Source organism: Bubalus bubalis, chromosome 11, assembly GCF_019923935.1.
Source record: "Bubalus bubalis isolate 160015118507 breed Murrah chromosome 11, NDDB_SH_1, whole genome shotgun sequence".
In the NCBI taxonomy this organism is placed as follows: Eukaryota; Metazoa; Chordata; class Mammalia; order Artiodactyla; family Bovidae; genus Bubalus; species Bubalus bubalis.
Genome location: NC_059167.1, coordinates 75,030,362 through 75,046,496, shown reverse-complemented (window position 1 = coordinate 75,046,496; position 16,135 = coordinate 75,030,362). Strand labels below are relative to the sequence as shown.

General features: G+C 38.2%; 1 protein-coding gene across 4 annotated transcripts in view; it reads left to right on the top strand.

The window, feature by feature from the left end:
* SLC12A6 (solute carrier family 12 member 6) overlaps positions 1-16,135 on the top strand; it is an 87,990-nt gene that overhangs the window by 13,787 nt on the left and 58,068 nt on the right. Inside the window, exons 1-2 of one of the 4 annotated variants that reach the window (XM_044925250.2) lie at positions 9,529-9,641; positions 11,406-11,440. The exons of 2 other annotated variants lie outside the window; for them this stretch is intronic. Coding sequence is in view for 1 of the 2 variants with exons in the window: in XM_006056016.4 (XP_006056078.2) it covers positions 9,518-9,641 (124 nt within the window). In the remaining variant the exon portion in view is untranslated. Of the gene's footprint in view, positions 1-8,574; positions 9,642-11,405; positions 11,441-16,135 lie in introns of those variants that run through there. One more of the 4 variants, XM_006056016.4, reaches the window with a different exon arrangement.

Sequence of the window (16,135 nt, the reverse complement as noted above, 5' to 3'; positions counted from 1 at the left end):
TACCTAGGACATTATGAAAGTGAAAGTTGCTCAGTTGTGTCCAACTCTTTGCGACCCCATGGACTATACAGTCCACGAAATTCTCCAGGCCAGAACACTGGAGTGGGTAGCCTTTCCCTTCTCCAGGGGATCTTCCCAACCCAGGGATCGAACCTGCGTCTCGGGCATTGCAGGCGGATTCTTTACCAGCTGAGCCACAAGGGAGGCCCCAGGGCATTATAATAGTGCTTAATTAACATGAAGATGTACTGATTTAGTTACATTAGTCCATCTAAAAAAAAGAAAGTGAAGAAAGTGTTAGTCGCTCAGTTATGTCCAGCTCTTTGCAACCCCATGGACTGTAGGCCACCAGGCTCCTCTTGTCCGTGGAATTCTCTAGGCAAGAAAACTGGACTGGGTTGTCATTCACTTCTCCAGGTGATCTTCACAACCCAGGGATCAAATCCAGATCTCCGGCATTGCAGGCAGATTCTTTACTGTCTGAGCCACCAAGGAAGCCATCTAAAGTTAGTTAATATTCATGTTTTGACCCTTGTCTCAATAGATCTATTTTATTTTTAAACATTAAGTGTTTATATTAGAGACTTGTTTGTACAAGAGGAAAAAATCCACTCAAAGCATCATCTGTCATTATGCATTAACCTCCAGCACTCATGGGTTCCCACTGGACCACTGAATCTTAACAAGTCTGTGCCTGTCATCCTCAGTAAATCTATTTTAAAATGGAGTTTTGTTGCTGGGGAGAAAGAAAGCAATAACTTATAAAAAATACTTGTTCTCTGACATAAAAATTAACAAGGAAATTTTGTTTCAAATTATGTTTTCATTTTCCTTTATATTTTAGAAATATGTCCTAAGTTTTGATAATGTTTAATATCTGTTGTATTGTCTATGTACTACTGGTAGCATTGACTAGAAGCCCATAGATCATATTTCAAAATGAAAGAATGAAGTATCATACCTCAGGAATGAAAATCTGAGTTACTGAGTAGTTCATGTTTTCATACTTAGGTTGATTTTTGGGGGCCTCTCATTTGTAGGTTACAATTGACATTGGGATGAGCAACCTTATATAGGGAATTGCAATACTCTGAAAAAGATAACAGTAGAAGCTGAGGGCTCTAAGTACTCAAAGGCTTTTGATAATGCCTTCTTTAGTATTTAGTATTTAGTATTTGGATCAGTAGCCAAAATGAATGGCATAGCTCTCAAACTAGTACTAGCCATCAACTGTTATTCTTTCCTCTAGTGAAGACTCACAGCTTAAGGTTCCTACAGAAGAAACTGGGCAAGGTGGTACTGTTGTGCTCTCAAGATTGATTCTATAAGTTACACTCCTGGTTTTATATTGCTTGTTATTATGTAGTTAATAGGATAATAAGTCTGCAAGCTCCTTGAGGGCAGACACAGTGTCTTCTTCTCCATTGCATTCCTCTTTCCTGGCATATGGCATATTGAATAAATGCATGAGTCCTTCAGCCTCTGTAAAGCATGAGATTCTTCTGATGTTTTGATTTGGAGAACTCTTTGTTATCCTTACCCTATAGTATCAGGAATCCATCAGAAAATAATGTCTTTTTTGTATTTACTGTCTTTCAGTCATCAGTCCCAAAATACATTATAAATATTATTTTATAAATATCCATTCATAGACAATTTTATGTAATTTTGAGATTTAGAAGTCTTAATGCCTTACTATCCATGATAGTTGGTCCTCACCAAAGTAACTGACTCATTTAATTCTTTTTATAGTTGTCTACATAGCAAGGCAAAATTTAGAATTTGTGATCATTTTTATACTTTAATATTTATTGCCCCAGTATTTGAAGGAGAAAAAGGTTTTGCTGAGTATGTTAAATAGGAAATTTATGTATAATGAGATTCTGTATACTTTTCAAATTTAAGTAGTGAACTGCCCATTGACTTCTAATAAAATGTTTAGAACATTCTCTAACAGAGCCATTCAGAGTGAGGTATGCAGATGGTGCTGGACCATGAGCTATTTATTAATCTCCTTACCTCTATGAGGAGATAATTTCAGAAATTAAGTTTTTAGAACTTGCTTAGCAATTTGTTAGAGTAAGTTTATGTCTATTGAATCTAACAATAAAAATTGGAATTCATGTTTTATATATTTCATTTTCTAGTAATTTTTATTTTATGTTTTTATAGGGCTTTTTTTTTTTGTCCATAATGAATGGCAATTTAAAGAAAAATAGTCCTTTACCAAAGATAATTTGCAATGAGAGTGTGTGGTTCTAGATAATTTGCATAGGTTTTGTACAGTACAGTTCTCAATTTCTTCAAACTAAGTGGAAATACATACATGATTTGCTCTAAAGTTGAGTGGTTTTTTTTTTTTTAAGATTTATTTGTTTTTGGCTGTGCTGGATATTTGTTGCTGCACGGGGGCTTTCTCCAGTTGCAGTGAGAGGTGACTGCTCTTCATTGCGGTGCACGTGCTTCTCATTGCAGTGGCCTCTCTCGTTGGGGAGCACGGGCTTTGCAGCCCTGGCTGGCTCGGTGTGGCGCACAGGCTTAGTTGCTCCGCTGGCGTGTGGGATCATCCTGGACCAGGGACTGAACCATGTACCCTGCGCTGGCATGTAGACTCGTAACCACTAGACCACCAGGGAAGCCCCTAAAATTGAGTGTTTAATGATGGGATTTAACCAAATATTACAAACTGAAAGAATCCTTATGTTGAAAGTAATTTCCTATTGACTTCCACTTGTTCCAGTGTCTTCACTGAAGCTAACTTGTCTTTTTTTTTTTTAAATAAATGGGTTGAATAAAATAAAATGCTGGTTATCATGAATTGTTAACCGTGATTAAAAATTAATAATAGAATAGTGTAGAGTGGTAAATTGTACTTTCAAATATTACCCAAAATAGACCCATTCTTTTAAAGAATGGTCATGATTCTTAAAAAAAAAAAAAAAAGACATAATACAGTCACAAGTAAAGTGTTTTAGTGAAAGTAACTAATAAATATAACATGTATAATATTTAGCCTAAAGAATAAAATGCCCTTTTTGCCCTAGCTTGGCCTTATATCTTATTGCTTGAAAATACCATAGATTTTTTTTTTAACCATAGATTTTTTAAAAAATGTTTTGATGTATAGCTGATTTACAGTGTTGCGTTAATTTCTGCTATGTAGCATATTCTTTTCCATTATGGTTCATTACAGAATATTGAATATAGTTCCCTGTGCTACACAGTAGGACCTTGTTGTTTATCCATTCTCTATAGAGTAGTTTGCATCTGCTAATTCCAGACTCCCAATCCATGCCTCCCTCACCCACTCTTCTCCCTGGCAACCACAGATCTGTTCTCCCCTGGATTTTTTTTTTAATGTAAAAATGTAAATATTTCAGACCTGCATGGTGACTCTCATTTCAAACAGTGTTCAACACTCTAGAATCAAAGTTCAGGAAAAGCATTTATGCAACTCCCTAAATTTTATGTGAAATGAAATTTGACCCATAAGTGATTTGTTCCAAAGTTTTTTAGATTTCAGTGAACTTCGTTTAGTTCATTTTATTTTTTTTCCAACAATTTTTTATGAGAAATTTCACACATACACAAAAGTTGAAAGATTATATTATAAATACGCATAACCATGTCCTCTGGAGGCTACACTTAGCATTTTGCTATATTTGTTTTATCATATGTTCATCCCTTCCAATGATCCATCTATTTTTGAAGCATTTCAAAGGTAAGGTGCAGACATCAGTGTGCTTCACACTTAAACACTTCAGTATGTGTATAATTAATGTGTAATGTATAATTTATAATGTTTTTGAGATTCATTCATGTTGTTGAATGTATCAGTAATTCATTCCTGGTTATTGTTGGGTAATAGTCTATTGTACGGAGAAGGCAATGGCACCCTACTCCAGTACTTTTGCCTAGAAAATCCCATGGACGGAGGAGCCTGGTGGGCTGCAGTCCATGGGGTCTCTAGGAGTCGGACACGACTGAGTGACTTCGCTTTCACTTTTCACTTTCATGCATTGGAGAAGGAAATGGCAACCCACTCCAGTGTTCTTGCCTGGAGAATCCCAGGGACGGGGAAACCTTGTGGTCTGCCGTCTATGGGATCGCACAGAGTCGGACACTACTGAAGCGACTTAGCAGCAGCAGCAGTCTATTGTATGAATATACTATAGGTTGTGTATTCTGTGATGGATACCTACTAGGCTGTTTCCTGTTTGAACTGTTATGAATAAAGTTGTTAGTGTATACTTGTTCATATTTTTTTGTGATTTTAGCTTTTATTTCTCTTTGGTAAATACCTAGAAGAGGAATTGCTGGGTCATAAAGTGGGTGTGTGTTTAAATTTATTTTAGAAGTGCCAGACTTTCTTCCAGAGTGGTCAACATTTCCATTAACATTTGCTCTACATCCTTGCCTGCCGGGGTCCAGCCCCGGCTGATCCAGGGTCTTCGAAGGAGAGACGGCTAGGCGGCCTATTCAAATGTTAATTAGATATAATAAAGAGGAATAGAATGAGGATAGCTCAGTAGGAAAATTCAGTGGAGAAAAGAAGCTGAGTGGCTTGGTTTACGCGGAAAATCAATATAACCCGTGACACCAGGTTAGCTCTGACCACGGAGGCCGCAGGCGCCCTCTCGAATAGCGGAAGGTGCCCCACCTTAGACACCTTCTCGAGTGGGTCTTAGAAGCCCAGGCAAATAAATGGTCGCAGAGGACATCCACGCTCCAGATGGACACTCAGCTAGAAGTTAAAGGGAAGAATGACATGGGGAGACCAAGCGTTGGTGAGCAAGGCCCATAGCTTTATTTTCAACAGGGGCTTTTATACCCTAAGTTACACATAGAGGACAATAGGGGATGCAAAGTCAGCAGTCTTTGATGCTTATCAAAAACCAGGGTTTCTTTCCTGCAGATTTATCGTATACAAATGGTTTAGGTGATTTACATCATCTTCTGGCCAGAGGCCTATTAACATTTTATGACTCTTGACAAGGACTTATCAACAAAGACTTATTTTCTCTAAGAGTAATTATTTTAAGGTTTGGCGCCATCCTCCGAAGATAAGATTACGTTCCTATAGGGTGGATGTGTAATGGGTTTACAAAGGAAAGAATTTACTACCTTAAGGGTCTAAAGTTACTAACACCAAGGCCACTACTTATTTTTTCTACATACCAACTATATTAATTAATGCACATTCAAGGATACAATTCAAGGGATGTGAAAACTTGGCAACAAACATTGGCTCATCAATGAAATCTTTTACTAGTTTTATTCTGACAGTTTCTAATTCTCTGAGAGGCTCTAAGCTATTTGAATATCTTAAGCTTCCCGTGCCTCTGGAGGCTGGGAGACTGTAAACAATCGTATGCATAGCTGTAGGTGTCCGGGTAAACTTGTCAGGCGAGTTAGAGAGCCATCTGAGGGGTTTGGATTTAAACACTCCTAATTGCCCAGGAACTTTATTAATTGGAGCTGTAAGTTAACTTTTTGACAGAGAGAGTGAGATGGTGGTGGGGGACAGCCCCCAGTAAAGTCAGAGGTGAGAGCACAAAGCAATAAAGTAGGCAGACTCTGGTTTTTTGGGGGGTAGATGCTCGAGAATATCCGGGGGCACTCCCGAGGCTCGATCCCGCCTTTGCGTATGCCGAGCCCCCTTCCTCATGACCTTTGTCACGAGTGGAATGTCTCTCGCCGGCTCCCGGCACTTGCCAACAGTTTTAGTTGTGATTTTAATTTGCATTTCCCTGATGGCCAGTGATGTTGAGTGTTTTTTTTCAATTGGTTATTATTATCCTTGTATAGAGCTTCTTTTGTGAATTGTCTGTTTGAATCTTTTGCTCATTTTCTGTTGAGTTGTCTTGTTACTGTTGAGTGGGTTGGGAAGATCCCCTAGAGAAGGGCATGGCAACCCACTCCAATATTCTTGCCTGAAGAATTCCGTGTACAGAGGAGCCTGGTGGGCTACAGTCCATGGGGTCGCAAAGAGTCGGTCATGACTGAGTGACTAACACTTTCACTTTTCTTGGGGATTTTTATATATTCAGACCACAAGTCCTTTGTCAGGCATATGTTTTATGAATGTTTTCTCCCAGTCTTTGACTTGCCTATTCATTTGCATAATGGTGTCAGTTTATTGTATTTTTTCAACATTTTGTTATAAAAAATTTCAAACATACAGAAAATTGAAAGACTTATAGTTAACACTCATATGCGTACCACCCAGAATCTATCATTAACATTTTATTATACTTTTCCTGTCACAACTTGTCTATCCATTTATATGCATTTTAAGCTAAATTGTGGATATCAGTTCATTTTCCCCCAATACCTCAGGATACATACTATTAAATAGAATTCATTATCTGTTTGCAGCTTTTTTTTCTTTCAGGTTAAACTTTTCATACAGTAAAATACACAACTTTTAAGTGAAGATTGACTGAATTTTGACAAATGCATACACGTGTGGAACTCTTAAACTCCATGTCAAGATGTAGAATCTTACCAACACTCTGGGAAGTTCTCTCTTGCTCCATCCCAGTTAATCCCCACTTCATTCCTCCAGAGGCAGCCACTGTCCTGTTTTTTACCCACCATATTACTTCTGCCAGCATTGTCCTGTTGGTTGTTTCATATATTACATATTCTTTTGTTTAAGGCTTCTGTAACTTAGCATCAGGTTTCTGAGATTCATCCATATTGTTGTAGGTATCACTGGTTCATTCCTTTTTATAGCTGAGTAGTAATCCCTTGTATGAATGTATCAGAGTTTATTTACTCATTCTTCTGTGGGCTTCCTGTTTGGGGCTGGGTTTCCAGTTTCGGGCTATTGTTAATAACTGCTATGAACATTCTTATACAAGTCCTCCTGTGGGAATATATTTTCATTCACAGGGTAAATTCAGGGTGGTACATACTAAGGAGTGCAATTGTTGGATTATAGGGATAAGTACCAGACCCTTTTCCAGAGTGGTGAACCAGTTTGTGCTTCATTAACAATGTGTGAAAGTTCCTTCCGTTCCACAGCCCCACCAAATGTGGTGTTATCCATCTTCCCAGTTTTATCTGTCACGCTGGCTATGGAATGGTATACCTCATTGTTTTAGTTTGTTGGTCTTTAAATAGCTGTTTCTTATATCCCACCTTCTCTATCTAACCACTGTTCCTATACAGAACTTACACATCTCTTCTTTGCCACTCCCCCCCCCCCTTTTCTGTATTACTTTAACTTTGCCTTGAATTTTTTATAATCCCACACTACCTACAGTCCAATCTAGGAGAGAACTGTTTTAAACTTGCTGACCATTATGGTTACCAGAGCATGAAATTGCTAAATAAATTACACCTATTGTAGATTGACAGATATTTGTTACCTTCCTACTTGTTTAGTTTGGGGGATTTTTTAGAGGGGAGAGGTGACAGGATAACATTTGTACATAGGGTTATATGTACAAGCTACACATAGATTTATGAACACAAGTAATTGTTTCTTTCCATTGACTATAAAAAATTAGGTACAATTCAACTCTTTTTATAAAATAAATATGAAAAAGTAAGATCCCATTGGAAATATCTAGTGACACTAAAGTATTAATAAATTTGAAACCTAGAATATAATATGGAAATCTTTGACAGTCTGGCAGTTGTTTTAAGTTCCTTTGAGTAAATTAGATGAGTAGCTACCCAAGTCTTTAATATGGAAAAATCACCAAGGGCACTACCACACCTGACTTACTTCATTTCTCTCAGAGAAAAAAATCTCAGTAGCTACAAAGCCTTCTTTTTTTTTTCTTTTAGTAATTCTCAGCCTTGGCTGCCTGTTAGAACCGTTTGGGGGGAACTTTTCAAAGTCCTGTTTCCCAGGTTCTACTCCAGAGCAGTTATATCAGAATATCTGGGATGGGACTCAGGCATCAGTCGTTTTAACATCTCCCCAGCTGATTCCAATTTGTAGCCTGAGATTACAAACCAATGTTATACAGGAACCCATGAAATAAAATTTAAGTAAGTGTATATGAATTTCTTTTCTGTGAAACCTCTACGCTGACTACCATCAAAGGTATTGGAGATCTTTTAATTTGGGCTTCACCATTTACAAGCTGTGTGACTTTGGGCAAGTTCTTAGCCTAATGTTTCTGTTTTTGTGATGGATTAAATGAGATCCTAATGAAAAGTTTCTAGTGCAGCTCAGTGTTCAAGTAGGTCTTTAACAGCTATTGGCTTTGTTCTCTTTTGGAAGTGGTGTATATTGGAATAAATGAGGATTATAAACCATCATTATTCTCTTTTAAAGTTAGTGCAGTCTTGCTTGTCAGGTGTTACTAACAATGAAATCCTCCTATTACATCATTAATATGGAAATTACCACAGAGCCCAAGGCTCAGAGGTTAAAGCCTCTGCCTGCAATGCGGGAGACCTGGGTTTAATCCCTGGGTCGGGAAGATCCCCTGGAGAAGGAAATGCAACCCACTCCAGTATTCTTGCCTGAAGAATCCCATGGATGGAGGAGCCTGGTGGGCTACAGTCCACGGGGTCGCAAAGAGTCGGACATGACTGAGCGACTTCACTTTCGCTCAAGTTACTGAACTCCTGTGTTAGAATGCTCAGATAGGGCCTCATACTCTGTTAAAGTCATCAACTGAGAACGCAATTATCTGAGAAAATATATCAGAAGTATGTTATTTTAAGTGTGTGCTGAAGGAACTATACACTTCTGATGGAGGTCAGAGATTTTCTTGGATTGTTTTTTCTTTAAAACACAATGTTTACACTCTGTACAAAACGAAAAATGCTTAACTCTTCTCGTTAAAAATATTTAGCTCTTTTAAACAAATTTGGACTTTCAGGGAAGTTAATGTCTCTTCTCGGGTGTCGTTGTATACCCTACAACATCTCGAACTATGCCTTATATAAAATACATAGGTATTCGTTAAATATTTGTTGAATAAATGTTCTCATCTGAAAGATAAGAAAAAACATTGACTTGCATAACTGTTTTCAATATGCTTTGAAATAAAGCAACAACAGAAACTTACAAATAGTTGATTTTCTAAATTGATGTAGTACCAGTCTTTAATGAATTGTTCCCTAGTCTTTGTCCTGTGAGATGTGAGGGCACAGGTTGAGATCTTGATGTGCAAATAACTTAAACAAGAGGGTGCATACACAATGGACAGAGTTTCAAGCATTCTTCCCGCTCTCCAGCCCTTGCATCTCTGGGAAAGCAGCCTAAACCATTCTTGTGATTCTCACAGTTTAATAACAAATAAGCAAGAGGTGGAATGCTTAATCCTTTTAAGTGAATGGTAAACACCACCTTGGAAGGCGTGTTTTCCAGGTTCCCCTCCCTTAGGGCCGTAGGTCACGTGAACTGAAAGTACTTCCCGATTCCCTGCCTGGGTCTCCCGTGGGCAGTGATCAGAGTCAGAAAGGGGCACAGCAAGGAAGTGATAGGCAGCGAACGTAGACTGGAAGGAAGCAAACACAGGGAGAGCACACGTTCCTAACTAGAGCAATGCCACACTTCACAGTGACTAAAGTAGAGGATACGGAGGAGGGGGCAGCAGCTCCCGTCTCCCAGGAAGGGGAGCCCAGCTTAGCAGAAATAAAAGCCCCGATTCAGCATTCAGATGAACCAGGTGAGTACTCAACTGGGGAGCTTTGGAGAACTGGAGGTCTCGTGAAAGAAATAGTACCTAAAATATTCAAAATGCCTTGTTAAGAATGGAGAAAAAGTATTGTGGTTCAAGTGCTTTTCAGTCAGCTGTTTCACTCCTTTGTATACCTGATGACTTTTTTCACATTCTGGTTTGTTTTTCCCCACAATGAGTTCTGTGTTCATTACCTACAGGTGAAACTGAACCGGTATCCGTGTATGAAAAGCGTTTTCAAGCAAAAAGAAAGGCACAGTTAGAGGCAATTTATGTGGAATTTAGAATTCATCTTTCACTCAGTTTAAAAAGTACATCAACAGGGAGCATGGTTCAGCAGTTTTGTACAGTGGACTTTGCACTTGTACTTCTCCAGTTCTTCAGTATTTTGCCTCAGTTTTTTACCAGTTAAAGAGTAATTCAATAGTAAATCGTCTAAGCATTCTTGAATGAAAGAATAAAAGTACAGTAGGTCAATTGTGACTAGCATAGCTTCAGGTTTAATAAATTTGATGAATGTGATTATTCCTATTATTTTCTCTAAATGGTAACAATTAATTACACTTGCTGGGGGAATTGTGGCTTTGAATTTTTAACATGCTGTTAAAATCTGAGTTAATATTATGGTATTAAATACAGCCATAGTTTGAAGCCATTTATATTTTAAGTCTGTAACTTTCATAAATTTTCAAAAATTTCTCTAGTCTGTGAATAAAGGCAAAAGGAATAAAAGTCTCTTAAAATTCCATTTGACTCTGTGATTCTAATTTTCTTTTAGCAAGTAACACATCATAATTCATTGCTGTAACTGCTATTGACTCTCTCCTGTCCTACCAAGCATTCATGAATTTTTAAGAATCTCTAACTTAAAGATAAGGCTTATCAAAATAAAGCTCCGTTTGTTTATCTTTTCATTTTAGTGAGAGAATTTACTAGGGGAAGATAAGAAAGAAGATTTTATGGAAACTCTTTTTCCTCCAGGTTATTTTTTTTTTCCACCAGGGTATTTTTCATTTTGCTAAACAAATAGGGTGATAAGTTGAAATTAAGGTTATTTAAACTCAACAGGGAGTTACTGTGTAGCAAAGAGAACTTACTCAGTATTTTGTAATAGCCTATAAGGGAAAAGAGTACATATAAAAATATATAAACTGAATCGTGTTGTATAGCTGAAAATATAACACAACATTATAAATCAACTATACTTCAATTTAAAAAAAAGAAAGTAAGGTCAACCTACATTGTACTTAAACCTGATTCTCCGAAACTCTCGGTCAAAGAATTTAGGCTCTCTTTTGGGACTGTGTGTATTTGAAGCTGCGCTTCCTTTGTTGTTTGTGCTTGCTGCCCTTAGATTTTAATCCTTTTTAAGCTTTTGTTTTTGCTGTCGTCTCATAATCCCACAAAATGCAAAGCGGTGCATTCTTCACTCCTGCTCAATTTTATTATATTTGGTTTTACTATTTTATTATATTTACTTATTTTACTCTATTATTTCGTCTTTATTGGTTCCATAATGTTGGAGGAAATCCACTTTATTAGGATTAGAACAGGGTAGAAACGATTTAATCTATTAGTAACCACCTAGAAAACTGGTGAAACATTTTTATAGCAACCAACATTTGTAATAAATAATATTGCTAGGCTTAATTTATTTTCTTCTGTAGTAATTGCTTTGGACAAGGAAGAAGTGACAGATATAATCTAAATTGAATTTAATAAGGCTTTTTATTTTGGCATTTTCCATGACAGTCCAGAAGGTATCCACTTGAATGAACTGTTGTTTGGTAAGTGAACAACTGATGGAAATACATTTTCTAAATTGCATTTATTTTTATTTTAGGATTAAATTAGAGGGAAAAAAGGAAGGAAACATATGGGGAAAACCTCAAAGTTTTTTTTTTTTTTTTTTTTTTGCTTAGGTGAAAAGCGTTGAGGAAGATAGTGGTTGCAGAGCAGTTGCTTGATATATGATAAGTTATAGCCCCTTGTTCTTCTGAGTTAAAATCCTAAATTGATTGTGATTTTATTGCAAGCACTTCTCATGCTAGCCAGTTAGGTAACTAGTCACTTTTTTTATGGAGTTTTTTTTTCCTTATTTGTCTGTGAGGAGAGAAAAATATGATGTACCATCATATAAACTGAACATATTTGGAAAGATCATTCTTTAAAATGTGTTTTTTAGAACATGAGATGTATTTGAACTAGACAGATAATTTGAGATAGAATAGGTAATTGTAAACATAACCTAATTTTTGAAAAATGTTTATTTTATTTTTGAACTGTGGTGGGTCTCTGTTGCTGCACTTGGGCTTTCTCCAGTTGTGATGAGCTGAGGCTACTCTTTGTTGCATTGCACGGGCTTCTCATTGCGGTGGCTTCTCTTGTGAATCACAGGCTGCAGGCGTGCAAGCTCAGTAGTTCTGGCACATGGTACTAGTTGTTTTGCAACATGGGGGATCCTCACAACCAGAGATTGAACTGGTGTCCCCTGCATTGCAAGGCAAGTTCTTAACCATTGGACCACCAGGGAACGCTAAACTAATTTTAAAAAGTACATTGTGGTGATCCTTTTGTAATGTATAAAAATATCAAATAACTATTGTACAGTATACCTGAAACTAATGTAATATTGTAAGTCTGTTCAGTTCAGTCACTCAGTTGTGTCTGACTCTTTGTGACCCCATGGACTGCAAAATGCCAGGCTTCCCTGTCCTTCACTATCTCCCAGAGTTTGCCCAAGCTCATGTGCATTGAGTCGATGATGCCATCCAACCATCTTATCCTCTGTCCCCTTCTTCTCCTCTTGCCCTCAATCTTTCCCAGAATCAGGGCCTTTTCCAATGAGTCAGTTCTTCACATCAGGTGGCGAAAGTATTGGAGTTTCAGCTTCAGCATCAGTCCTTCCAATGAATATTCAGGATTGATTTCCTTCAGGATTGACTGGTTTGATCTCCTTGCAGTCCAAGGGATTCTCAAGAGTCTTCTCCAACACCACAGTTCAAAAGCATCAATTCTTCGGCGCTCAGCCTTCTTTATAGTCCAGCTGTCACATCCATACATGACCACTGGAAAAACCATAGCTTTGACTAGACAGACCTTTGTTGGCAAAGTAGTGTCTCTGCTTTTTAATATACTGTCTAGGTTGGTCATAGCTTTTCTTCCAAGGAGTAAGCATCTTTTAATTTCATGGCTGCAGTCACCATCTGCAGTGATTTAGGAGCCCAAGAAAATAAAGTCTGTCACTGTTTACATTGTTTCCCCATCTATTTGCCATGAAGTGGTGGGACCAGATGCCATGATCTTTGTTTTTTGAATGTTGAATTTTAAGCCAGCTTTTTCACTCTCCTCTCTCACTTTGATCAAGAGGCTCTTTAGTTCTTCTTCACTTTCTACCATTAGGGTGCTGTCATCTGCCTATCTGAGGTTATCGATGTTTCTCCTGGAAATTCCAGCTTGTGTTTCATCCAGCCCAGCATTGCGCATGACGTGCTCTGCATATAAGTTAAATAAGCAGGGTGACAATATACAGCCTTGACATATTCCTTTCCCGATTTGGAACCAGTCTGCTGTTCCATGTCCAGTTCTAACTGTTGCTTCTTGACCTGCATACTGATTTGTCAGGAGGCAGATCAGGTGGTCTGGTATTTCCATCTCTTAAAGAATTTTCCACAGTTTGTTGTGGTCCACACAGACAAAGCCTTTGGAGTAGTCAGTAAAGCAAAGGTAGGTGTTTCTCTGGAACTCTCTTGCTTTTTCTGTGACCCAACAAATGTTGGCAATTTGATCTCTGGTTCCTCTGTCTTTTCTAAATCCACCTTGAACGTCTGGAAGTTCACAGTTCATGTACTGTTGAAGACTGGCTTGGAGAATTTTGAGCATTATTTTGCTAGTGTGTGAGATGAGTACAATTGTGCGGTAGTTTGAACATTCTTTGGCCTTGCCTTTCTTTGGGATTAGAATGAAAACTGACCTCTTCCAGTCCTGTTGCCATTGAGGAATTTTCCAAATTTGCTGGCATATTGGGTACAGCACTTTTACAGCATCATCTTTTAGAATTTGAAATAGCTCAGCTGGAATTCCATGACTTCCTCTAGCTTTGTTCGTAGTAATGCTTCCTAAGGCCCACTTGACTTCACACTCCCTAATGTGCGGCTCTAGGTGAATAATCACACCATCGTGGTTATCTGGGTCATGAAGATCTTTTTTGTATGATACTTCTATGTATTCTTGCCACCTCTTCTTAATTTCTTCTGCTTTTGTTAGGTCTATACCGTTTCTGTCCTTTATTGAGCCCATCTTTGCATGAAATGTTCCCTCGGTATCTCTAATTTTTCTTGAAGAAATCTCTAGTCTTTCCCATTCTGTTTTTTTCCTCTTTCTTTGCATTGATCGCTTAGGAAGGCTTTCTTATCTCTCCTTGCTCTTCTTTGGAACTCTGCATTCAGATGGATATATCTTTCCTTTCCTCCTTTGCCTTTTGCTTCTCTTTTCTCAGCTATCTGTAAGGCCTCCTCAGACAACTCTTTTGTCTTTTTGCATTTCTTGGGGATGGTTTTGGTCACCACCTCCTGTACAGTGTTACAAACTGAACGTACAATTTGTAAGTCAATGGTACTTTAATTAAAAAACAGTAGTACATTCATCTCTGCCATGCCAACTACTAGAATGCCAGTCTAGTAAAACCCTACTTAATTTGGTTTCGAAGGGAAAGGCAGAAACTCAGACTTACCTAACATCTTTCTTGATTCCTTCTCTCTGGTCCACCGTAGGTGCCCTCTTTATGTTTTCTCTGAGGCTTGTCCACAGAAATAGCATGTATCACACTCTGGATTGTAATCACCTGTTCACTTGTCTCTCTCCCAAATACCCTGCCTATAGGTTCCTTGAGGGTAAAGATCTTGAATAATATTGTACCTCCACGTCCAGGTGAATTGCACACAATAGACAATTCAGTGTACAGACTTGTTTTTTGCCTTTTTTTTTTTTTTTTTAATTCACTTAAGCACATGTTCATGCCAGATGTTGTGCTTTTTTCCTAAGGCTACAAAGGTGAAGGAAGTATAAGTTCTCCACCAAAGGCAGCAGAATGGCTCTGGACCCAGTTACCTGGCTTTGAATCCCAGTCCTACTAATTATTACTAATTAGGAGTAATGATAATTTCTATTAATTATTGCTTGAGTGACTTTGGGAAAGTGACTTAACTTAAGCTTACTTTACTCATTGATAAGGGGAATAACAGTGCTGTTTACTTCACAGGGTGGTTGTGAATTAATGGGAAAATGAACATAAAGCACTTAACACGTGTGACACAGCACTCAAAAATAAGAGCTACTGATTACTTACTATATTGTGATTAGTGGCTTAATAAGAGCAAAAATAAACCACTTTGGATAGCAAATTCTGGAGAAGACTATAATATTGCCTGGAGGGGACCCTTGGACAGGTATCTCAGAAGACAGGACATACTGATCCTATTTTAACAATCTTTTTTTTTTCCTAAACTTTTTACTTTGTATTGGAGTATAGCTGATTAACAATATTATGATAATTTCAGGTGAGCAGCAAAGGGACTCAGTTATACATATATATGTATCCATTTTCCCTGAAACTTCCCTCCCATCCAGGCTGCCACATAACTATTTAGCAGAGTTCCCTGTGCTATATAGGAGGTCTGTGTTGGTTATCCATTTTGAATATAGCAGTTGGCACAGTGTTTTGAAGGGAGGTCTTGATGAGATTACAAGCAATAGAAACAGTTAGAAGGAATGAGGAAGATGTAGAGCAAGCAGGTGGGAAACAGACATGTGAAGTAGCGCGCACGTTGGATGTGTGGGAAAGGGGCGGGGCTGCGTGGTGAGGCGTTGACCAGCTTCAGCCCCTCCGCGCTCTGGGCCGGTGGGTGCTACTGCCTTGATAAAGGCAGCGAAACTGAGCTGCTTGACCGTGAGCAACTTGCCCAAAGTTACCTGCTGAGTAGTAACAGAGCCTGTGTTCAAAACTGATAAATTTTATGTGCTTCCCATCTCACCATGGTGCCAAGTCCTAGCTTTTGAAAAACAAGAGAAAGTTGTTTAATATCTGAAATGTGTATGGGTCACAGAGTTTGATGTAAACATTATGAAATCTGTCACTTTTTTTTATAGGAACAGTAAAACAGTTTTACTGTTTATTGCACTTACTGAATCAGGTATAAATGTTGCATTTATTCATTTATTGAAGGATAATTGCTTTGCAAGTTAAAGTATTTCCATGAAATATTTGTTTCAGATCTTCTCCCTCGCTCATCAGATTTCTTTTTTTTTTTTTCTCCTGCCACATCGTGAGGCTTGTGGGTTCTTGGTTCCCAGACCAGGGATTTAACCTGCTTGTGGGTTCTTGGTTCCCAGACCAGGGATTAAACCTGGGCCTCCACAGTGAAAGTGCAAATTTAACCACTAGACCGCCAGGGAATTCCCTCATCAGATCTTACAGTGTCTAT